Source organism: Prionailurus viverrinus, chromosome C2 (genome assembly GCF_022837055.1).
Source record: "Prionailurus viverrinus isolate Anna chromosome C2, UM_Priviv_1.0, whole genome shotgun sequence".
Classification (NCBI taxonomy): domain Eukaryota; kingdom Metazoa; phylum Chordata; class Mammalia; order Carnivora; family Felidae; genus Prionailurus; species Prionailurus viverrinus.
Genome location: NC_062569.1, coordinates 93,518,879 through 93,544,572, shown reverse-complemented (window position 1 = coordinate 93,544,572; position 25,694 = coordinate 93,518,879). Strand labels below are relative to the sequence as shown.

At 43.6% G+C, this 25,694-nt stretch overlaps 2 protein-coding genes across 2 annotated transcripts in view; one reads left to right on the top strand and one right to left on the bottom strand.

Annotated features, from left to right (window-relative positions):
- Nucleotides 1–14,026, top strand: part of LOC125174488 (uncharacterized) — a 56,291-nt gene extending 42,265 nt beyond the window's left edge. The window contains exon 3 of the mRNA XM_047874011.1: nucleotides 13,816–14,026. The gene's annotated coding sequence lies outside the window, so the exon portion shown is untranslated. The remainder of the gene's footprint in view (nucleotides 1–13,815) is intronic.
- Nucleotides 14,027–21,362: 7,336 nt separating this feature from the next.
- GPR156 (G protein-coupled receptor 156) overlaps nucleotides 21,363–25,694 on the bottom strand; it is a 69,414-nt gene continuing 65,082 nt past the window's right edge. The window contains exon 9 of the mRNA XM_047874104.1: nucleotides 21,363–23,175. Within this exon, the coding sequence (XP_047730060.1) occupies nucleotides 21,841–23,175 (1,335 nt within the window). The 3' untranslated portion in view covers nucleotides 21,363–21,840. The remainder of the gene's footprint in view (nucleotides 23,176–25,694) is intronic.

The following is a 25,694-nucleotide window of genomic DNA, read 5'->3' as shown; positions in this document are numbered from 1 at the left end:
GAGTTTTCTGTTACTTGCATCCAAAGCACCCTAACTAATTATGTGCGTGTGTGTGTGTGTGTGTGTGTATGTATGTATGTGTGTGTGTGTTGATGTACCTAGATCTATAAAACAAATTCTGAATGGCTATGGAAACATAGTGTTAAAGATTGTTATCATAACAGAGATTATGAGTGATTTTATCTTTTGCCTTGTCTATATTTTCTTTTTTAACTTAAACAATGAACTTGTCATATCAGCCAAAGTTCTTGCAAGCTTGAAGCTGACCAAGGCTGATTTGGGAGGAACTTACTGAGAAGATATTTGGAACTACAAAACGACTTGGCAATCTGCAGAACCAAGTTTGGCAGGAAGGCAGTTACCAGGGAGCCCCAAACTGCACCTAGAACCATTCAGGTAAGGAAACTGCTGAGGCCATAACTCCTGGCCACCACTGCCACTAACCCCTGGCCACCATAGCTCACAATGCTGTCTAGTTTTCACTGCTGGATACCACTGCTGCTGACCTGGAGGCTCTTCTGGTTTCACCTGTCTCCAAAATGGATATCCAACTCTTTTTGACAATAGCCCTTGCCTCAGAGTGCAGGGAGTTCACATCTGTTTGACCAAGCTTAGGATACTTTCCCATGTCCAAGGACAAAGGAGCTAGAAAGTAAGAATCATGATTTCCAGCTTCTATGGTGGAAGGCAAATTATGCTCCTGCCAAGACTCATAGGTAGGGGATTTTCCAAATATAGAAAGGCAAAATAAGAATTAAAAATTTCCTTGACTTTGTAATATTTTTACAAAAGTAATAAAGCAAAACACAAGAACCCAGTGCATACCAAACCAAATCAAAACAAACCAAACCAAAATAAAAGCCTAATATAAATAGAAGTTCTTTAAGAAAGATCACAAATTTTTAAATAGAAGTTCTTTAAGAAGGATCACAAATTTTTAAATAGGAAAAATGAGTGCACACATATTAGACACATCTGAGGAAAAAAAGTGTGTGAAGTCATTTGAATTTATGTACCTTTCATATTCGAAACACATTTATCATGTATTTACTGGTTTTCTAGCCAAAAGTGCAATTCAGAATACCTGCCATTTTTTTCAATCCCTTTGATGAGTTTGTTACTAGAAGCTATTTATTCTAATGTACCAACAGGTAAATTAGATATAGCCTAATAGTCTGGTAAATTAGATAGCCTGATGTTTTAAGCAGCCGAGCCTCCTATAAGCATGGTTAGTGGATTAACAAAGACTGCTTCTTCACTCAGTTATACGTTTTTTGTTACCAAATATAGAATTTTTGAGATTGTCAAGAATAATATGTACTCAATGATACATTTACTAGCATTAGCAATAACTATATTTAAACAAGCAATTTGGAGCAAGATTCAAGAAATCCAAAGACTTAGGTACAATTAAGTATATTTGTCTTTAATCTTCACATTTTCTCTCCTATATTTTCTGAATACAGGCATGAGAACACTTTTCTTTAAAATGTCAATTTCATCATGCTATTTATGTGCACAAAATATTTCAGTATTCCTCTGTGCCTTCAAAAGAAATCCAGACTCCTGAGCTGGCATTAAGATTTCTCTTCAATGTGGCAGCTCCAAATCTATCTTACAGATGCATGTACCATTATTTCCCCACATGAACCTGTAGTTAAAACCAAATGGGTCACTGAACAAGCCTTGCACTCTCTTGCCTCTGTGCTTATATTTATACTGTCTTCTCCTCATAAAAAAACCTTTCACTAGCTCTTCTTACCCATATCAGTTTTACTTATCTCTACTAACCAGACTCATATTCTGTGTGAAGACTGCTTTCACAGCCCAGTTGAGTCAGTCCCTTGAATTCCTAGAGCAAAAGCTATCCAACTTTCCAGTTCTTAATGGAGATGTCAGGTTGTGAGGGGTGTCATCATTTGTTATCACTAATCATTAAAGCAGGAGATTGTATGGGGTACCTGGATGGCTCAGTCGGCTGAGCATCCAACTTCAGCTCAGGTCATGATCTCACAGTTTGTGGGTTCGAGCTCCGTGTTGGGCTCTGTGCTGACAGCTCAGAGCCTGGAGCCTGCTTCGGATTCTGTGTCTCCCTCTCTGCCCTTCCTCTGCTCGTGGCTTGTGTTCTCTCTCTCTCTCTCTCTCTCACACTCTCTCAAAAATGAATAAACATTGAAAAAAATTTTTAAAAAGAAGGAGATTGTAAATTTTAAAATGACTAATTAGAGGAAGCAAATTAAAGATTCTCTCCCACATTAACACTACCCTCCATCACCTGAGTCTTGATGGGCTTTCTGGATGGGGAGCTACTTCTATAGCACTGGTGATTACATACAACCAACGGTCTGCCCTAGAATGTGTCCCCTTCTATGATTTTAAGTGCAGAACCTCATCATTCAGGGGTTCCTTTGGCCCAGTACTTATGGATCATGTTGGAGACCCAGAGTCTTGTAAGACATTGAGACCCTCATGCAGGGATAAGGGGGAGGGGAAGACCTTTAAAATGACTCTAAATCTATAATGGGCCTAGTAGTTACCTATGGGGTGGAGATGTTGGGGAATGAATTACAGTTTGGGTGTAGAGACATGAAAGCTTTCAGAGCATAGAGGGGTGGAGGGATGGTAGAGATCACTTTGTAACTGAAAAAAACTTTGTTTGGGAAAATACAAGAGATCATCCCATCTCCACTCTTGCCTTAATTAGGGACTCCCAGAAATAGTTCTGTGGAATTTAAGAGTGGTCAGATTTCCCAGTATTGAAGGTGACAGCAGAGCCAAAGAAATGCCATTTTTACCATTACTGACTCTATTTTATTTCAGACAGGTGTGGCCTGGGACAGCATGGGTTATATTCAGATGTGTTTGTCATTTTAAGGTCCATAAGAATGATAGATAAAAATAGTTGTATTTAGGTAAAGGGGTTATGGGTAGTTTTGTGGTAATAGTTAAATAACAAATATTATTAAACTGTTACCACAAAATTAAGAAACAAACATTAAAATTGTGAACATTATTAAACTGTTACCATAAATTTTTTAAGGTATAGTATGTATATGTGTGTCTGTGTGCGTGTGTGTGTGTGTGTGTGTGTGTGTGTGTGTGTATGTGCATGTTGTTCACATTGGTCTGGTCACTTCATGGGTCAATGACAGCTTCCACACTAGGGACTGTTAGCCCCCCTTCAGATTCTGCAAGGAAAAGTCAATGTGGTTGGAGACAGAGGAAGACAGGGTTATGTTAGGACCTGAGTAGGGAGAAGAGAGGCAAGGAGTCACTGCCTACACACCAAGGAGAAGATAAAAGAAGAAACTAAGTGATCCAAGCTCTCTAGAGACCGAGGTCAATGCATGGTAAGATTGAATTGTGATAGAATAGGTCTATCAGTTCCAATCCCATCCCATTTTTTCCTCCTTTGACCTCATTTTCTTCCATTTCTACTTTTTTATCTTTTTGAAGTTTATGAAAGTATGCTTCATTTTTTTGCCTTACTTAGTTCTGTTTCTTGGAACTTTCTTAGCATAGCTTGTTTTCTGCCTATTGCCTGAGTGCCAGTTCTGGCTTTATTATCAGGTGCTAACTGGGAGATCCTGGACCCCACACAATGCTCTGTAGGCCCTCAGAAGATGTCTCCACATTAAACTGGCTATGAACACACTGGCTGCATACGCCCCAGGCTGGCACCTGCTGTCTTGACCTATGGTGTTCAACTATCAGGCATAAGCTTTGGTACAAACTCTGGCAATGTACAATTTCATGAATGGCATGGCCTATTTTCCCAGATGGATTCAATTCCTATCATCCCTGAGAACATGCTCTACTCTGACCCATAACTCATCTAACCTTTGAAAGGCCTGGGAACGTGTCCTGCTCCAAATACAGAAGGCAGGGTGTGATTGGAGTCAGCCCCAGGCCATTGTTGCTGGGCTTACTGCACTGTGGAGGATTTCTGGGGTTTACCATGATTTAGTCAGGTCTTCAGACCTCAAGAACATGAAGCAAGCCCAGTATCACATGACTCCCTCACTCCCACTCCAAGTGGCTTGCTAATTCTCAAACTTGCCTGACGCAGTTACTAAGAAAACCTCACCTGGACTGTACAGAGACTATGAGAAACCCTTCATTTTGTCTTTAGCGTGTCTGTATAGTGCCCCAGGTGACCACAGGTATCATGACCTACATAATGTTGGGGAATCTTCTGACAGCCTGATAGAGATACTGGTTTGGGGCCCAGGTTTCCATCAGTTGAGGTTTTATGTTTAACTCCCAATACCGTGAAGAAGTGGCAGGGTTGTTTAATGCCTGAGCACTGCCAAATAATGACTTTCTGTTAAACACTTAAAGCGTGCAAAATTTGACTGATCCCACGGTGACCCTGACTTTTTGGGACTAGACAGAGCACTCCAGAGTTTACAAAGATACCACATGCCCTATGAATTACTGTGGCCTCAAGCTATGCTATAGATGAGTCTTCTCACACTTTAATGTGCATGTGAATCACCTGGGGATTTTGTAAAAATGTAGACTCTGATTCAGCAGATCTGGGTGAGGTCTGAAATTCTGCATTTCTAGCAATTTCCCAGGTAAGTTCGTACTCCTGGTCCCAGGACCACACTTTAGTTGCATGACTCTGAAGGAAGCAGATCAAATGGAAAACATTTCAGGACATAATTCCAAATTACGTCCTTCTGTGGATGTTTCTTGCAGGTGGGAAGGAAGTTGCCTTTAAGACAAATGAAAATGGCCTTAATCCACTTGGCCTTTGTAATCTCATCCCAGACAGATGACATTTCTTTGTGAGCAAGCAGAGATAAGGGAACTGGTTAGTGTCCAAGAGGAATCTAGGTATATGTCAGTGTTTGTACCCCACTACACATATACTCCCTCAAATACTCACCTAACCACACTCATTCCTCACCCACCCACCTAGTGAATGCAACTGTGATTCAGCTCTTCGGGTCCTAGGACAGGGCAGAAGAGATGACGTGAAATTGCTCAGTGACTGGATAATGGTTAGTTCTGGACAGCTCAGACTTTCAGAGAAGGTAACAGGGTTCTTTCCTATTCTACCTGCTGCCCAGGTGGTGGTTGGTGGCTTGCTAGGCTGGGCACTGTGGGCATCAGAAATAAACACACAAAACTTTATCCCTGCTCTCTATACACTTGCCATCTAGTTAGGAAGACACACCTGGGCAAATAACAACAGAATGATATATTAACTCTTTAGTAGTTGTACAATAAATGTGTTTTGAACATATGTACAAGAGGCTGGGGCTAAGGTTTGGGAAGAGACATAGGAAAGGCTCCACGGAAGAGTGACCTGGCAGCCAGGACTTTTCTAGCTGAGGGAGGCATGGCTAGTTTAACTAGATTATCCTGGCAGGCTCCCTTGAGGGAAAGGCTGGGAAGAAAGAGGAACTCCAAAGAGGAGTTCCAGGGGCCAAGATTTTCCAAAGGACACAAGAAAGGTGACTGAAAGTGGAGCAAAGGCTCTTGCTTAATATTAGATAAATATTTGGTCAGATGATCACCTACTGAGGTATGAGGATTTTCCCTTTTCACTTCTAATGTTTCTCTGAGTTTCGTATTCCTGGGGTGCCTGGGTGGCTCAGTCGGTTAAGCGGCCGACTTCGGCTCAGGTCATGATCTCTCGGTCCATGAGTTCGAGCCCCGCGTCGGGGTCTGTGCTGACAGGTAGAGCCTGGAGCCTGTTTCGGATTCTGTGTCTCCCTCTCTCTGACCCTCCCCCGTTCATGCTCTGTCTCTCTCTGTCTCAAAAATAAATAAACGTTAAAAAAAAATTAAAAAAAAAACCACGTATTCCTAGTGAAGTTAATGGTGGATAAGAAAGAGTTGTTGCTGTGATGAAAGGCAGGTATTTAGGAGCTTCTCAAAGATCTTTGCACCAAAAAGACATCAAAGGGCTCAAGGGACAGGCCTATTGCCCAGGGTCAGCTGCAACAGTGCAAAGGGGCATAATTGCCATCTAGTGGCCCAAAACCACAAGTGGAGCTGCCTTTTAGACATGAATAGTTTCTTTTTCTGCACTTTTGGAAAAATTTATTGAGGTATAGTTGACATGCAATATAATATTAGTTTCAGGTGTACAACATGGTGATTGACCTTCGTATACATTGCAAAATAGTCACCACAAGTTTAGTTACCATCTGTCACTTTACAAAGTTAATATAATATGATTGACTATATTCCTTATGCTGTGCATTGCATCCCCATGACTGATTTATTTTATAACTGGAAGTTTATATACTTCTCAATCTCCTTCACCTGTTTTGCCTCCCCCCAACCCCTCTCCCCTCTGGCAACTACCAATCTGTTCTATGTATGTAGGAGTCTGGGTTTTGTTTTGTTTGTTTTGCTTTTTTAGATTCCACATATAAGTGAAATCACGCAATATTTGTCTTTCTCTGATTTGTTTTACTTACCATAATAACCTCAAGGTCCATACATGTTGTTGCAAATGGTAAGATGTCATTCTTTTTTATGGCTGAGTGGTATTCCAGTGTGTGTGTGTGTGTGTGTGTGTGTGTGTGTGTGTGTATGTGCGTGTATATATAATAATATGTATATTCATCCATCCATCAATGGATGAATGGATAAACACTTCTTTATCCATTCATCCATCGATGGACGCTTGTTGTTTCCATATTGTGGCTATTGTAAATAATGCTGCAATGAACATAGGGTTGCATATATCTTTTTAAATTAGTGTTTTCAATTTCTTAAGATAGATACCCAGTAGTGGGATTGCTGGATCATATAGTAGCTGCATGTTTAAAATCTGAGGAAACTCCATGCTGTCTTCCATAGTAGCTGTACCAGCTTACATTCCCACTGACAGTGCACGAGGATTCCCTCTTCTCCACAACCTTGCCAACACTTGTTATTGTGTGTGTTTTTTTTAATGCCAGCCATTCTGACAGGTGTGAGGTGATATCTCATTCTGGTTCTGATTTGCATTTCCCTGATGATTAATGACGTTGAGCATCTTTTCATGTGCTTATAAGCCATTTATATATTTTCTTTGGGAAAATGTCTGTTGAGATCCTCTGTCCTTTTTAAAATTGGGTTATTGGGGTTTTGTTTTGTTTTGTTTTGGTTTTAGTTATGTTATTGAGTTGTATGAGTTCTCTGTATATTTTGGATATAAAAACCTTATCAGATATATGATTTGAAAATATCTTTTTCTGTTCAGAGGGTTGTTTTCTGGTTTTGTTGATGGTTTCCTTCACTGTGCAGCTTTTTAGTCTGATGTAGCCCCATTTGCTTATTTTTGTTTTTGTTTCCCTTGTCTTTGGAATCAGATCCCAAAAACATTGCTACGACCGATATCAAGGAGCTTACCGCCTATGTTTTCTTCTAGCAGTTTGTAGTTTCAGTATAGTCTCTTCAGGTACGCAACTATCATGGCCTCTACAAGCCATTTAGTATAACCTCCTCTGCCCCCTTCCAGATCCTGGCCCCTTAGTTTGCTTCCTGGAGAACATTTCCCCAACTAAGAAAATGTCAAATGGACAGTATTACATACAAAATTAATTCATACTGAAGTGTAAAGAATTACTCAGAAAATGTCAGTGACTAATGCTGCTCCTGTGTCTAATTTCTTAGAGGATAGGAATTGATGGAGGAACCATGGAGAGCAGGAAGAGCAGGGGTGGTGCTCCGGGAGCCGGTTGTTCCCGCGAGAGAAGAAACAAATACAGGAAGAGGTGGCCAGGCAGCAGCTGCCTTTGAGTTTACTTGTTTACTTTCTCCTGGAAGGAGCAAATAGAAACTGCTCATGATATTATTTTTAGAGCTATTTTCAAACAGTGTGGCTAGAAAAGGGCTGTGGTGCTGTTTGGCTATAGAGAATGTGTAGCATGCCTCACTTTCTTCTAGAAGGGCTTTGTTCCTAGGTGCACCAGCATGTTAAATTAAATGCTCTCAAGAAAGAAATCCCATGTCAGTTCCCCTTGAATGATGTGGGTGGCTCTCTGACACTATGAGGGGGTCTGGCATGGCTTTCTTCTGGTGCCAGTTTTTCCGCTGGACTCCATTTTTCCAGGGATCCTTACTTTACTCAGAGAGAGCCCAAGAGCTCCTTTAAAGCTGTGAAGAGGTGTTTTCAGTAGAGGAGGCTGATGTGTAGCGAGGCAGAGCCATCAGAGAGCAGATGAGAGGGAGGATCAGAACAAGTCCACGGTGGACACCACTGGGAGGAAGAAGGGGCAGGAACTGGAATTTTGTAATCAGACAGACCCTGTTCTCATCCTGGCTTCTTATAAGCTGTGTGACAATTTAGGCAAGTTAGCTCTGGCCTCACTTTCCTTTTCTATAAAATGTTATTGTGGAGATTTTTAAAGGAGATAAAGAATGTACACAGTTTGTGAGCTTGAGCCCCACATCAGGCTGTCTGCTGTCAGCACAGATCCTGCTTCAGAGCCTCTGGCTCCCCCTCTCTCTGTCCCTCCTTTGCACACGCTCTCTCTCAAAAATAAACAAACATTTAAAAAGTTTGTAAAATTTTGTAAAAAAAAATGTAAAGCACAAGTTTATAAAAAAAAACGTAAAGCACAAAGTCAGGCATCTATTAGGTGCCAGTCATTTCGTTTCTGTGCCTATTCTCAAATATGCCTTCTAATCACCCCATTTCCTTTGCTGGGCCTCGTCACCTCCCTTGGAAGGGTGCCTCAGTCTCCAGTGTTGCTCAAAGATCCCCTCTTCTAGGGGATGAGTTGTCATCTGCTGTGGGACAAAACCACAATGAGGATATGTTAAGGATAAAGCTTTTGCATGCCTGCAGGTGGATGGCCTTCTTTCAGAATGCCTGGGCTTCTCTTGGGAATTACTTCCTCCTTCTCTTGGGAATTACTTCCTTCAGGGGCTGTAAGGAGCCCCTTACCAAAAGTCTGGGGCTGAGTGGCTCAGGCTCTTCGAGTGCTGCTCTGAGTTTGACTGAGAGATGCTCTTCCCCTGGGCATTAATTCTTTGGTGCCCCTCTACAAAAGGGCTCTATTCACGTAAGCATCTAGGCCTGAGAGGGAAATATCCTAGGGAGACCCTCTGCTGCTTTAGCTTGGATTGGGATTTGGATAAGGTTACCGGCCTTTCTTTTTTTTAATTTGGTAAAATATAAATAACATAAAATCTACCATCTTAACGATTTTTAAGTGTAACATTCAGTGACAGTAAGTGCATTCCTATTGTTGTGCAACCATCACCACCATCCATTTCCAGAATTTTCTTATCATCTTATACTGAAATTCCATATCCATCAAATAATAACTCCCCATTTCCTTTTACCTTCAACCCCTAGCAGCACTATTCTACTTTCTGTCTCTGAATTTGACTATTCTAGGTACCTCATGTCAGTAGAATCATACAATATTCGTCCTTTTGTGTCTGTATATGCCTATTTTATTTTATTTTATTTTTTTAAGAGATAGATCAAGCAAGCATGAGTGGGGAAGAGGGAAAGAGGGAGATGAATACAGAGAATCATAAATAGACTCCACACTCAATGTGGAGCCTCAACACAGGGCTCCATCACATGACCCTGGGATCACGACCTAAGCCTAAATCAAGAGTCAGATGCTCAACTGACTAAGCCACCCAGGCATCCCTGTACTGGATTCTTGTAAAGAGAAAAATTTACATATTGCAAATTTACTCTACCACCTATTCTGATGGTGCATGCACATGCACACATACACCCATGTAAAAGTAGGTATGAATCCTTATGCTTACAGCTCTGTTTGTAGCTTAGGTAAGTAGAAAACCAAATTCTCAAACTAAAGCCAGAAAACCCACAAAACCCTACATGATTAAATTTAATGTGAGAGACGATGTTTCACTAAAACAACCCCCCCAAACTGGTTAATAATTGAAAGAGTTTTGGTTCTGGCTCTTTAATTTTTGTCTGCATTTTGACTTCAATTGTTTTAATGCAGAGAATAACTGTTTGCATAAGTGTGTTATAGAAAATGTCACTAGAAACATCAAAGCTTGGTTTGATAGTGCAAGCTAAGCAGACCACACACTTAACCATAAGATACCAGCAAGCAATTCTTGAAGACCAATTTTAACAGTGTTACTGAATAATAATATAAAATTATCTTTTCTTGGAGGTAAGATTAGCATTGTGATGTTATTAAAATCTGAATTATAGGGGGCATCTAATTCTTATTAGAGCTGGGAATGGAAAAATTCTTTATTGCAATTATCTACTTCTTGCTGCTAATGAACTGCTGCAAGTTGGTAAACACAAAGTTAAGCTCCAAGCAGTAGAATTAGCTACTTTGGGCAGGTCCTCTTGAATATAGCGTGCTTATAAAACTGCTCCAGTTTTCTATGGCTATGAAATAAGTCATCCTCAAATTTGTGGCTTGAAACAATACTTACTTTGCTCACAAATTTGATTTGGGCAGAGCTTGGTAGGGATGGCTTGGCTCTGTTCCACCAGGACTTACCTGAAGTGGCTTGAAGACGGGGAGCTAGAATCATCTAATGCAGAGGCTGGTAAGTTTTTTCTGTAAAAAACCAGATAGTAAATTATTTTCACCCTTGTGGACTATATGGTTTGTTGTAACTACTGAACTCTTCACTGTAGCACAAAAGAAGTCATAGACAAATAAGTGGGCATGGCAGTGTTCCAATAAAACTATTTATAAAAACAGACAATAGGTCATATTTGGCCAGTTCAAAACCTGCCAACCCTTGATCTCAAAGCTTGCTCACTGACATGTCTGGCAATTGATGCTGGCTCCTCATGAGGACCTTGTCTGGATTTTCCAGTCAGAATACCTAGTACCTAGATATGGTCTCCTCATGGGTCCTGCGCTTCCTCACAATATAGCGCTATGTTCCAAGGGCAAGTCTTCAGATAGAAAGAGCCAGAAGGAAGTTTTATCTTTTTTTATAAGTTAGCCTGGGAAGTCATGCAGCATCACTTCTGCCACATTCTGTTTGTTGTAGCAGTCACAAAAGCCCACTGAGGTTGAAAGGGAGGAAATACAGACTCTACCTCTTGATGAGATAGTGCCAAGGTTCTGAAGAAGCATGTAGGACTAGGAATATTGCTGAGCCCATTTGGGGACAATACAGTCTTCCACATTTACCATTTTCCATGTGATGATTTGTTCTCCCATTACTTAAAAAAAATTTTTTTTTAATGTTTATTTTTGAGACAGAGAGAGAGAAACAGAGCGCGAGCGGGTAAGGGTAGAGACAGAGGGAGACACAGAATCTGAAGCAGGCTTCAGGCTCCGAGCTGTCAACACAGAACTCCATGTGGGGTTCAAACTCACAAGCTGTGAGATCATGACCTGAGCCGAGTCAGACGCCCAACAAACTGAGCCACCCAGGTGCCCCATGTTTTCCCGCTACTTTTTTACATTCAAATCATTTCAAAATCCTCACTTATACAGCAGGCCTTGACGCCACTTAAGTTTCACTTGTGAAAACATTCACAAAGCACAACCTTAGGTACTGAAAGTTCACGAAGCATTCTAAAGCAGACATCCAGATAATTCAGAACAAGCTAAGAATTATTTTTAGATTATCGTTAAAATAAAAAGGCAAATTAAAAAAAAATCGCAGAGAGACCTTGCAATTCTCTGAAAATATTTTCTTCATTTGAGAAACACTAATGGAAGCCTTTGGCTAGAGTGGAAGACAAATTCCTCCCAGCTTTTACAAGGTCTATTCCAACTCCCTGGAGTGAAGGCTGAAAGTCCTGTAATCATAAGCTGTGTGCATTTGCTGCAAGAGTCCTCTCCCCAGAGCTCCCTTGGGAAGTTGTAGTTCAAGGATTTGGTCTTGGCCATCTGTGTCTTTCCCTCAGAGGTACTGCTGACAGCCCATAATTTAATGATTTTTAACTATTTTCAGCTGCACTGTGACTCGTCTGCAGCCTCTTCATAGCAGTGTGAGGAAAAGATTCTCTTCTTTCTTCAATATTTGGAATTCTGGTTGACCGGTCTTAGCTTTGTGGATCATCTTCCAGAAATCTTTCTTAGGGTTTTGCTTGGTGTCCAACCTGGAGGACTGGATACCTGATGCAGGCTGCCAGTTGATAGAAGAGAAAGCATGGGAACGCTTTCCTGCTTAACCATCTGATTTCTCCTTCTTTATTTGCTGAATAAGAATGCTTCAGCATTCTCAAATGCTTAAGCATTGCTTAAGAATGCTGTCCACTCTGATAAAGCCTTGCTGAAACCTTCATTCAACCCTTTTAGTGGTGGAAGAAGACATGGGAAGCACATCTTCAGGTATGGAATGCCTGCATTCAGAGAATGTGTGATGGACAGATTGAACTACCTATCTGATCTGTGGGTAACAATGACACAACAGGCCTCAGTGAGTCAATGACTGGGAGGCAGGATGCTGCTAGTATCTCAAACCTTTGACACTCACCATGTCTTCTTTCTGGGTTGTTGGATGTTGAGCTTTTCACAGTTAGTTCAGGGAGAGACAGCAAGGGCTCAGTTGGTATGGGGCTTTGGAAACCTTTACTGAACAGGTAAAAGGGAAGTAGCAGCATATGCCCAAGGTGGGAATTGGTTAAAATAACTTTGGTTAAAGCTATTTTGCTGTTTCAATTGCATTTGTTACTGAGATGCTGAGCTGTGGGCCCTCCTTTTCTTCTGTAAATTCTGGTAAGGAGTCTCTATCTTAAGATACATTCCCTCTTTCCTGATGTTCATTCCCCCACTGAGAGCCAGACCTCTCTGTGATTCATGTATTTGCTGTAGAGATAATTCTGATGTCAGAAGCAGAGGCCATTGATTTGAGAGGAGGAAAGCAACGACTATTCAGAAACAAGTCTCCTCTCATCCTGCAAATACCCCTAATTAAGAAATCCAGAAACAGATTCTGTGTCATGGAAACATAATTTCCTTTGACTCAGAGAGTTTCAGGAATTGCTGCAGGCCATCAGCGATTTTGATTTCCTGGGTTAAATGACTTTACCCTTTACCCTGAGTTTTCTTGAACAAAAGTGAATTCAGTCTAACATTTGTGAATTACCTTCTATGTGCCAGGTGTGGCCCTAGTGACTTGAGAAATAGGTATGAACAACAGAGTTCCTGAACTCCAGGAGGTTACAATTGAGTAAAATAATCTTTAAGTGGTAAACCTGAATGGTATGTGCATCCCGACAGAAAGGTGAAAACTGTTTTGGACACTGTTATGAGCTGAATTGTGTTCCTCATATGTTCAAGCCCTAACTCCCAGTACCTCAGTGTGACTTTATTTGGAGATGGGTTTTTTTACAGAGGGAATTAAGTTATAAAGGTCATTAGGATGCACACTCGGAAGAGAGGCTTGAAACAGATCCTTCATGACCCGTAGAAGGAATCAATCCTGCTGACGTCTTGAGTTTGGACATGCAGATTGTGAGACAAAAAAGTTCTGTTGTTTAAGTCACTCAGTCTCTAGTACTATGTTATGACAGCCAGCCCGGGCAAAATGGTACAAACACTCAGTGGCCCCTTTCCACTGTTGTATGACCTGGTGGGGAAAACCCTGGATGGCTATAAATTAAATATTTGTAGAATTTGAGTTTACTAGACATTTGATAAATTCAATTCATTTATTCATTCTCCATCTCTTTACTCTGGTTTATTTTTTATTACACTTACCTCTATCTGCGAAATTATTTTATCTTGTGTTGCTTACTATTTTTCCACCTGCTTCATGATAGATGTGTAATATATATTTGTTGAATAAGAATTTATCCTTCCTCATTCCCTTCACTCTCTCCCTCTCCATTCAATATTCAAGCACCTTTTATGTCCATTCCATGTTCATCCTTGTCAGAGCAAAAAGAAGTTCAAAGAGTGGCTGTTATCTCCAGGGAGCTTGTGATTTCAGGAGACAGACAGAGAATGCCCACAAGAGGAGCTGCATTCCGGAGCCAGACAGTGGGTAAGTATGTGCTAGACAGGCGTTGGATCATAACTGTTGCAGAGGGAAGGTGCAGTGGTTGAAGTGTGCAGCAAAAGGCTCATGGAGGAGGAGGATCCCATGCTTGAGATAAAAGAAGAGCCCAGGAGACAGTACGGAACGTTCATAGTCCATCTGCCTTCCCTAACACCTGGGAGCTGTGTTTAGGGAAGAGTGGGATTGCTCCAGGGTTGGGGCTTGATGAGGCACAGGGCTGCAGATGATGGATAGAAGCCGGAGTTTCATTCTGGCATCCCAGTAGGTCAGAGCCAAAGCCCAGTGGCTCTTAACTCTGGCTGCACATGAAAATCACCTTGTGAACTTAAGATAACATGTTAAATGTTAATGTAAAGACCCTACCTTGCTCTGGGATGTCCTGGAAACTGCAGGCAGGGCTTCAGAAAGAAGAAATCCGTTTAGAAGGTGGATTGACAGCAATGGCTTTTAGCTGCAAGACCCAAGTCACTCTGCCCAGTCATGAGACTCTTGTAGTTCTGCAGTAATAGGGATAACTGCTGGAAGTAAGACATCGGGCGGCATTCCACTGCTGTGGCCTTCTTTTCCTAGGTGTAAAAGTGCTTGCTTGTGACAACAGAATATGTTGACAGATCTGTATCCTGTTTCTGATTCTGTGCTGTATTTTACAGTAGGAGCAGTAGCAATAGCAGCAGAAATAACCTGGACTCCCTCTTTTTAGGACCTTTATACTTCCTGAAGGTGTTCATTGGAACTATCTAGAAAAGTGGTTTTTGTTGTTGCTGGTTCTTATGTTTGTTTGTTTTGCGGATGTTAGGGAAAAGGGGTCCAGAGTTTTAGGGATTTCATAACTTGGGTCCTGTCGGTTTAACTTCATCCAGCATCATCTGTAAGGCCCTAGCATAATGCATGGCATATAGTGGACTTTCACTAATGAGACAGCAGAGATCCTCTGAAATGCTAAACTTCAGGTATAGTCTGAAGGAAAAGTACTGCCAAATTTCTTTTTATTTGCTCAAGAGTATCTTGAGCAAATAGAAAGGTAGGAGCAGAAAGAGAGCTGGTTGGCCTTTAAAAACCTAAAAATGTTTGAGATCTATGAGGCATCAGGACTGTGAAAGATATTGTGGATATGAAATGATAAATTAGATGTTGCTATTGCCTTCCAGTCTCTGATAATCTAGTTGGAGGAATAAGAAAGGAACGAAAAATTAACAATAAAGCGTTTATATAACAGCTCCAAACAATAGAATTGTTGTCGGCGAGCATTATGGGAGTATCTAATTTATCACCAAATGAATTCTGAGGCCAGTTGGAACTGGCCAGAAGAAAGTGAGTTCACTTCAGGCAGGGGCAGTTACAATGAGGGAGAGATGGGTTGGTGTGAACAACAGTTAGAACCTGAGGTAGGTGCGGGCATGCTCTGGTAGCAGACAGAAACCCATTTGGCAGAAGCAAGGAAGAGAGTTTCAGGCAAGCTGAGAATGAGAGAAGGCAGAGCTCCATAAGAAAGGGCCTTGAACCCCAAACCAAGGTGAGATTTCACCTTGAGGAAGTGGGAGCAATCAGTTTTTCAGCAAAGTGGACTTGAGTTGAAGAGATTCCATAAGCCCTGCTGAGACTCAGCATAAGATGTGTCGTCTGCACTGTTTCTAGTCATCATAGGGTCTTCTGGAACCCTTGTCCAGCATCATCTTTTTGTGCCATTTAAACAGCATAGTGCTTGAGAAAGAACTTCCAGCTGGGAGGACTAGCCGTAGCTTTTTTTTTGTTTTGTTTTGTTATGATTTATTGTCAAATTGGCTAACACACAGTGTGTACAGTGTAATCTAGGTTTTGGGGGTAGATTCCTGTGATTCATCGCTTATATACAACACCCAGTGCTCATCCTAACAAGTGCCCTCAATGCCATAGCTTTTTGAAACAAGGGAGTTACTGGTTTTCAGTATGCAGTGTATTTGGCATTGAACTTCCTTAAGGGGGCGGGAGTAACCAGGTAGCTTTAGAAAGTACCCTTCCAGCCTCTAGGACACTGTTCAGTGACTCAGCAATGGAGGTTTTGCAATAGGCTTACAGAACTAGACCAGCTTGCTTTTCCTTAAGGAAACCTTAGTGTCCTAAGAAAATCTCAGCCTGGGTCCCTGCCCTGCTGGGTTGAAATTCCTTCTGTCTTCTGGTAGCACGCCTGTAGCACATGCTCTGGAATTAGTGTCAGGGAGTCCAAAAACAACTTTGGAATCAAGTCAGATTTCCCTTCAAACTCTGGCTCTGCCTCTAACCAGTTGTGTTACCTTGGGCAAGTTACCTGGCCTCTCCTAGTTGCAGTTTCCTCATCTGTAAAACGGAAACAACAATTACTTTGCAGGGTGGTTATAAGTCTTCAATGAGGCAAGTATTAAGTGACACACAGTAGGTATACTATATGTTTTTTTCTATTACAAGGTACATAATATTTCTATAAAGGAAATTAGCTGTGTCTTTTGACTCCTGAATGACATCAGATTTCCTGACTTTCCAACTACAGCTTTCCTTCTAAGCCTGCCCTAATATTTGAGTCCTGCGGGTGGCTGTGCTCCCCAAAGTGAGCCTGACCTAGAAGGGTTTCAAGCAGAAACTTTAGTTGCCCAATAAGGGTGCTGAGCCAAAATGTCATCCTTACTTTGCCAGATATATGTAGAAGACCCTTCCCTCAGGAACACAAAGAAGGGGGATTTTGGTATAAAGCAAGAAAATAGGATTTCTAAATGTAAGTCTGCGTTTCCCAAACAGCCTTATAAGACACATGCTTATATAATGTTTTACTATGTGCCAGGAATAGTTCAGCTGCTTTACAAGTATTAATTCATTGAACCCTCATAACAACTGTATGAGGTAGGTGTTATTTTCCCAGTTTACAGTTAGGGGAACTGAGCCACAAAGAGGTTATGCAACTTGCTGAGAAAGTCACACAGGCACATGGATGACTTTAAGCCCTGGCATTGCAGTGGGGAAAAACTATTCTACAAAAATTAGTGAAGAGAGCCCATCTAAAATGCCTTCTTTTGACAAAGGTTTTGGGTATCATAATAAGGACTTTAAACTTAGGTGACAATACTGTCATCCATGATGAGATACCTAAGCCTCACTTCCCAGGTGACCTCAGATCTTGTGAGCAGCCTCACTGGGGTCCTCCTCGAGGCAGTTCCTGTTAAGCTGCTCTTCTTTTCTTGCTTCCTTTCTTTTGACAAAGATCTGCTGAGCGTCAACCATGCACCAGGCACAGTGCTAGGTCACCAGGCACAGTGCTAGGTGCTGGGGACACCAAGATAATTATAAACAAGTTGTAGGCTCGAGAGGTTCACAGTCTAGGGGTGAAAGTGGAGAAGTGAACCAATGGTCACATACATCCAAAAGAAAGGGATCTGCAAGGGTATCCCTGCCTTTCTTCACAGAAGTGAGCCTCACTTTCTCTAACTCAGAACTGGAGCCAGCACACTGAATTACAAGTGAGGCAAGTGCCACAATCTGTCCACTGACAAAGCTAAGCAGGGTGCCATTTGTTCCTTGTCTTTCTCCCTCCTTCACCACATCTCCCTGGTCTCTCCCTCTTCTTTTAACTTCTTGTCCTTCTTCCCTTCTTTTTTTCCTATCGTTTTGCTTTTCTCTTAGTTATCTGCAGACCTTTTTCCAGGGCCTATCCCAAGCACTTTTTCTCTGAGCCTACCTGTCTTGTTAGTATTTTTAGACATCCAAAGGTAAGTCAAAGAATGGGTTGGGAAACACTGACCCAGATCTTGTCAAACTCATAACAGGTTATTTTGCCTCGTTACACCAGAATTTCCTGCCTCCTTGTGACCTCAATAGTGAAATGAACATCCCAACATGCTCCCTGGTTCCAATTCATTGTGGCTGGCATTGCTAACATGAGGAGCATTTCAGGGAGAAAAAGATCAGAGTAGGTACCAGAGGTGAGGAAGAGCAGAGTCTGGGCAACCTGCCTCCTGCCTTTGGCCCCAAAATGCCCTCTCTGCACTAGAACCCTACTCCCTTGACAAAACCCAGATGGTGTTACTGGGAAAAGTGTAGCAGCCAGAGGGTACAGAGAAAGTGCTTTGTTTGGGGCTCTGAGAAAGGGGACTAAGGAAGCTGATGGTGAGAAAGATGAACAGACTGTCCTCCTACTTAATGCTGGTTGTTACCCAGTTACACGCCTGTAAAGAAAGCATCCTTAAAGAGAAGACCTTAATCACAATAACTTTCTTGCTTCTCTTTCATTAACTATCATTCTATCCCCCTTCTCCCTAAGAGACTTAAAGTACTGTCATTTTCAGAGTTCAGTTATTTCTGGGTCTTTTAGTGATTTTGCTTCTTGCTTTCAATTCATTGGAAGGCAGTGAAACCAGATGGCTCTGCCTCCCTTTCTGCTGCTTTGCAGAACTGGTTCTTTGCCTTCCTTTGTTTCCTTGCCTTCCTTTGTTTCATCTGCTTATCTGTCCAGAAATCCATCCATCAAACATTTATTGTGCTTATACTTTATGCAAAGCTCTCGGATGGCTACTCTGGAGGACACAAAGATGCAGAAGGCACACTCAGTGCTTTCAGGAACTTACAATCTGTGGAGGAGACACATTTAAACATAATAAAATAAATACAGACACAGAAGAGATTTTGTGGAACTTACATTGACTTTTCTCTTTACCATTTTAGAAATGATATGGTTCTTTAAAAACAAGCCTCCTACATTCTGATGCTTTTTTCTCTGCTATGAGCTCCAGGAAGGCCGAGTTGATCCTTTAAGGAAAGAGTTTGTCACAGGCCAAGAGACAGGAATAGACTTTGGAATCAGGATGGACACCTCCAACCCCAAGATTTCAATCAGCAGAACAACATATGCCTGGGTCAGAATCAGGTCTGGCTCCATGCCAGACCTTAAAACCAATAGATATACATAATCCAGAGCATAGTAGCAGAAGCAACATTTCCTTCTCCAGGATTCCTTTGCACAAGTTACTGCCCTTTCCTCAAGAGCCTAACAGTCAAGAGCATCCAAAAGTCATGACATACTCATCCTTTTAAGAATTTTGTCACTGGGGGGCGCCTGGGTGGCGCAGTCGGTTAAGCGTCCGACTTCAGCCAGGTCACGATCTCGCGGTCCGTGAGTTTGAGCCCCGCGTCAGGCTCTGGGCTGATGGCTCGGAGCCTGGAGCCTGTTTCCGATTCTGTGTCTCCCTCTCTCTCTGCCCCTCCCCCGTTCATGCTCTGTCTCTCTCTGTCCCCAAAATAAACGTTGAAAAAAAATAAAAAAAAAAAAAAAGAATTTTGTCACTGGATTATCTGGTTTGGGGTAAAAGATTTAGGAAAGGAGCTGGTGAAGAGTGGAGGTGGGTACACAGAGTAAACAATAGATTTGGAGACAGTATCTGGGGGCTGTCATGATATTTGGCACATAGTTTTTAAACCAAATGACAAAAAAAGGAAAATTCAGGGTAGATTCTCCATCTCTTCAATCAAGTCTATCAAAGGTTACAAAATCATTCTAGGTAAAATGGATAATAGAAGTTTCTATATAGTGGAGTTCAAAATATGGACCCCAAAATATCCTTTAACTAGGGGATCAGTCCATTCCATTTGGGGGTGTTCAAGACTCTACCTGAGTCTTGAAAGATGAATAATTCACAAGGTGCACAAAGTGGAGAAAGAAATTCTAGATAGAAGAGGGATGGAGGTGTGGAAGTGCCAAGTGATGGGACTGACGGTATAGTCGCAGAGAGAGTGAGAAGGCTAGAGGGATTGCCAGGTTTAGAGCATGTATAGTCCACATAAGTGAGTGATAGACTTCTAGAGGTGACATACTAGAATGAAAGAAGCTAAAGCCCAACCACAGGACCCGCCACCATGGGGGGGAAGAGTCAAGGGTCTCCAGAGTTTTCTCTCTCCACTGGGGCAGGTGTTTCTGGGATAGAAAGCTGCACAGGGAGACCACAGAAGAATCTGTTACAAATGTGAGTTTGGCAGAAGATCTACTTGGAACCTGGGCTGAGCCAGTGGCAACTCTGGTGGCTGCTTCGTGTCCACTCCCTTGGTGGTTCACAGAGGCTTCTCTGTTCCTCTCCTCTGCAGCACGGGACTATAATTTCTAGAGACTTGTTTGGGGAGACATTTCTTATTTATTAAGGGGTTGTTTGGACAGCATACAAACAGCACAGGTGGAAGCTACAAACCCACACACAGAATAAGTTATGACATTTGTATTTAAAAGTAAACAATAGAGGAATCTGTGCTACCAGGGCTTCCCAGTCCAGTGTCCGGAGATTCCCGAGGTGTCGGCAGCCCTGAGCGTTCAGGATAAATCTTCTGGGAGAGATTTGGAACCAAGTGCCCCTGCTCCAAGCTTTTCTAATGAGGCCCAAACTCCTGCACACAAATCTGTATACACAAAGACGGACACACAGTGGGTGGAGGCAGGGGACGGCCTGTAAACAACAATCACTTAAAGCAAAGTGGACCCACCAGTGCTTTCCCTGTGGCACTGGTGGTGGTTAAGTTCCTGGCACTCACTCTTCACCAACTCCCTGGCTCCCTTGGGAGGTGCGGGTGGGCCCCTGGGGCAGTGAGAAGTGGAGGGCTGCTACCTGAGGCCAGGAACCCAGTTTTGTGATCTGGAACTGCAGGGTGAGCATCTCTCAGCTTCCCTACACTACCTTGCTTTACCGTCTGGCCTGCCAAGTGCTGCCAGACTCTCTCAGGAGAATGAGTGAAGAGATGTGTCCTCAGGGAAATCTGCCAACCTGGAGTCCCATGAACTGAGGGCAAGTCACGCATGAGCCACTCTCTAGCAGTGTGATGTCTGGGGAAGTGACCTCAGTTCTCTAAGCTGCAAATTCCCCATCTGTAAAATGGGAACGAGAGCACCTACTGCACAGGGATATCATAAGGAATTACTGAAATTTTATATTGCCGAGGACCATGCCAGACTCAAGTTAAATATTCAAAGCCTATTTTCTTTCCTGCCTCTCCCCCATTTCTTCCTTTGTATTTTCCCATCTTCTATTTCCAGGTTTATGTAGCTGTTGGTGGTCATGTAATTCCAATGGCCCCCAAAATACCTCTTGGCAAATAGGACCTCTCCTACCCCATCAGAAACCATCATTGTGTGATCCTACACCCCCAGTACAAAACTGTACCCCTGGTAGAGTCAAAGGGAAGGGCCACAGGGACCAGGAGACAGTCTGGGCCTCTGGTGTTATCCGAGGTCAGGAGTGAGATCTGGGTAGCCTATGGGCACATGGAGATCTGACAGTCTCAGGGATGATGGTGAGATGCCATAATGGTGGAAACACATGTACACCAAATAGTGGTGTAAAGGTGGCTCTGAGCCGAGGCTGGCCAGAAGCTGGAAATTAGGGTGGTGGTGTTCACAAGCTTCAGCAGAAGTAAAACCATCCCCTGCCAAGAGTGGGGCACCCAAGAACATAAGAGACTTATCTTCTTAGCAGGCCTGTCCATCAGAAGGCCAGTTTGATTGGTCGCTGTCTACAACTCTGGTTCTGCAGAAATTTTCCTTCCATGTTTCCATCTGTATAGTCCATATAGTGACCCACCTAGTATATATTAAGAGTTTTGTAGAATACAGGCTGACCAGGACAGAAAACCCTCTGTTCTCACTTAGCACCTTTTATCGAGAAGTTATCTTTTATGGTCACTGGAGTCTTTTATAGGAATGCTGTGAGGTAGTAACAAGATAGGCAATCCCCCTCATTTTATAGATCAAGAAGTGCTGAAGGTAACACAGTACTCAAGTGAGCATAGCTGAAACATGGTAAAAGCTTGATCAGTTCAGGGCACTGGTCTGTTCCCTAAAGGCCAGAACTGGCCTTCCTCCTACAGGCGTTGGTATGGCTTGTCCTGGACCAACCTCTATATCCACACCCACTCTGCTGCTTTTCACACGAGTGTGGGTTTCAAGTCCTCTTTGAAGTTCACAATAGGCTTTGAGTGGGCCCACAGCTTTTCCCAGGAAGCCAGCCCCCCAGCAGGGTCAGGGTCACTGTCTGATGAGCCACTGTCACTGGAATCAGAGGAGCTCTGGAAGCAGATTTCACAGTAGGGCCGGTGGCAGTGGCAGAAGAACTCATCTGAACTGCTGGACTCAGTGTCAAGGTAGTTGCACGGAGAAGACATGGATGGACGGTCTGGGAATCCCAGGGACAGCAGCTGCCGCTGCTCAGGCATGTCTGGTGAAGCTCTGGATAGGTGTGGGGCGGCAGGACGCTGTGCTTGGTCAGAGCCAGAAGGCTGGTGAGCAAAGGCTGCCTGGCTCCCTCTGGTACCCTGGGGCTCTGTCTGGCTTTGTTTGCTGCCCTCCAGGGTGCCCGGCTTGCCTTGTGGATCTGGGAATAGTGAAGGCTTCCTGGAAGAGGGTTTTGGTGCCCTGGAACCAGCAGTTTGGGGATCCAGGCAGAGACTGTCCCTATTCTGCACATTGAGCCCACCACGTGCCCCAGATACAGTCCTATTTGCCCGATGCCCCACATATGAGGGTATAGAGCCTGGAAAGTGTGAGCGAGCCCGCAGTGCTGCCTGCCTTCTCCTCACCATGTATGGGCTGAAGCCCAGCTCCTTGGAGAGGGGAATCTTCTGGGGGTTCTTCCAGGGCTGCTGTGTATAAGATGGGGAAGAGGGGAGAGGAGCCTCAGGGCCCAGGCCCAGATCTTGCAGGACTTCCTGAAGCTTCTCCCTGATCACTGAATTGACCCTTGACAGCCGCTTTTGGGGCTCCTCTGAGTTCTCCAGCTGCCCTTGTCTCTGGGGAACAGGGCCTTCTCCACCTGGTATGACACTCTGGTGGGGGTTCATGGGTACTTGGTCTCTTCTTTCTGTACCTCGGCTTTGCTCAGGCTGTGGCTTCTGGCTGCAGCCCAAATTTAAATGACCAGAAAAGTCTTTGAAGTTAGAAATTTTTTCCTTCTGCCCTGAGGAGGAGCTGGTGTCTTTCACAGCCCCCTCCAGGCTTTGTACACTTGAAGAGGGCACTGAGGTGCTCTGGGAGTCCTGGGCAACTATACTGGTATCATTCTGAGAGTCAGAGAGGCATTCCAAAGGCCCTTGAGCTACCAGGCTGTGGGCAGAGGCTGCAGTCAGGCTGTTCTTGCTGTGGGAAGAGGTGGGAGGGACGGCCCACTCTGGGGGGTCGAAGGTACACTCAGCTGACATCAGCCTCACTAGCTTCTCTTTGGCGTTGTTTACTTGTTCCTGCAGGCTTTCAATCATAGCATTTTTCTGTGAAATAAAAGCAAAACCATCAATAAAGGATGCCTCTGAGGGTTTTTACACTGTTTTCCACGGCGGCAAAAGAGTGGTATCAGAACCTTGCTTTAAATCCCAGTTCCTCTGTGTATTGGCTTGTGATCTTAGGCTCTGAGGAGGTAGCTCCATGAGGTGAAATGAGTTGATGTGAGTGAAGTGCTTAGCACAATAACTGACAAATGGTGCTCAACAAATGTGGCATCGTCTGTGGGAAGAGGTCGGAGGAGGCATAGCATTAGCTTTTTGTTGGCTGCTGCAGCACCCTCTCCCCTTTCCTCAGAGCTCAGGGGGTCAGATCAACCTGCAAAACACCAGTCTGAATAATGTTTGAGATGGCCCAACTCTAGGTTTGTCACACTTTCATATAACACAGACAAATTTCATGCGTATCTCAAGGGGATGAATGAATGAGGAAATAAGTATTTGCCTCTTGCTAAACAGACTAGAAAACTGGAAGAACAGAGAGAAGAGTGGAGAATCCTGAACCAAAGAGATAAGACTAGAGTTGGAGGGGGGTGTGCTACAAGAATTTCAGGATGGTGTTATCACCTCCTTTGGCTGGACCTTGGGGGTGGGAGCCAAAGCTACCATGTGGCACCATCAGCTGTCTGTATCTGCTAAAGAAGTGCAGGCACCAGAATTATTAAAGAAGCTTTTTATTTTGTTATGTGTTGTTTAAAGAGAATAGTTGGGACCAGATCCCTGACAGCTTGATTTAGTAGATCTAGAATGGAGCCCAGAAGATGAATCAGACTGGGGCAGTTCCACTGCTGAGCTGCCTACCTGCTGCATGGCTGTTAGTTGGTCAACAGGCTATTCCCAGGAGAGCTGGCAGTTGAGAGCTGCAGAGGCGTGCCCGTTCTAGCGGCAAGATCAGGGGCCGTGAAGTGGGAGGGAGGGGTGGTGGAGGGTGTGCCCCGAGCATCCTCTGGTGGTACAGCAGGTGATCGTCTAGCTCAGACCTATGTCCACCTGATGAAATTTCTGATGTTCAAAGGTAGCAGAGCACAAAAGAGAGCTGATGGGGCAGATGATGGTCAAGGGTTTGGGGGGTAATAACACAAACACTGAATTCTAGGAAGTGTTTGTCCAAATACCAAAATACTGCCTCTTTATTGCTATCTTCTTTAAAAGCTGAGGGTGAGCATCTGGACGTCCATATACTACGCCCTACAAATAGAAGAATACTTACTTTCTTTAGGCTCCCTGAAACAAGTTGCCTATGGACTGAACTGGTGGTTTTTTTCCTCAAGTTGATATGGGAGAGTTGCCCAGAAGTGACCCTTTAAGGGAGAAGCAACTTAAGTAAACGAGTCCAGCAACAGCCCTCTGGCAGCAACTCCGAGCAGACCTCCTGTTCCCTACTTATAAGCAGGAGGGTGATTTTCCGAATATTGGTACTCCAGTTTCATCCTGGGTTAGTCTACTTCTTTTATCATCCGGAGAGAGTCCAGGATCAGTGAGTAACTGGTGAATAAGCAGAAAGGATTCGCATCTGAGTGCCTGCCTTCCCATCCTCCCTGTGCTCACCTGCAGAGTGGTAAGGCAGGGGTGTAGCTGGGCAAGTAGATGACTCAAGGACTCACCAGAAGTGGAGTAGATGAGTAACAAGGCGACATTCATTCAGGCTCTTCATGATATCTGGGTGGTGCCAGAAATCTCTCTGAGGATCTCACAGGTGTGACTAAGCTGGCTGCACAGAAGGGACCCCAACCCTCTTCCTCCTCACCATCCCCTCCCCCTGAAGCCCACCAGGCACATTCTCATACTACCTTCAGGAGGTCTCTACTCCCCCACAGGTAGGGGGAAGCCACCAGCTGATGACAGCTACCCCAGCAAGTAAACTCTGAATGCTGACTTTTTGTGCCTTATCCATAAATTTCTTTGAGTGTAGAAAAACAGGGTAAACATTGAGTTGGGAGGAATACTTTTCTCCCAGCAAACCAAACATCTGAAGCTGGCTGGTGACAGATTTAGAAACGTCAGCCTAAACAGTAAATTTCCCTTGTTCCAGAAAAGGAAGTGGGGCTCTGTCTTCTCCACGGCTGCATACTAATTAAAGGCATGGTGTGAGGCACTGCCACTGTGAGACCAAAATCTGACTTACCATGGCAGCTACATTTAAATGAACTTATTAATTATTGCTTTTGGCATATCTGGGGAAGCAAAACATCCACAGGTGTGTTCCATAGGGTGCAGGCCATAAGGAGAAATGGAGTCACACTCTTGTTTCTATGGTTCAAGGAAGTAAACTAGTAGGTGAATTTCCTCTGCTGTAGTGTGTAGAAGGGAGGTCCTTCAGCCTCCAAGAAGGTTCTATCTGCTGGTCTTTCCACAGCCTGGCAAGCCAGTGATGCATGCTGCTCAAACAGCCTCTGGGGGACCTCTAGCCATACAGTCAAGTGGGGGCAAGAGTGAGAAGATTGTAGGAAAGTAAGAGGAGGACACAAGGTGACAGATGGGGCTGCGTAAGAGGGACCTGCAACCAAGGA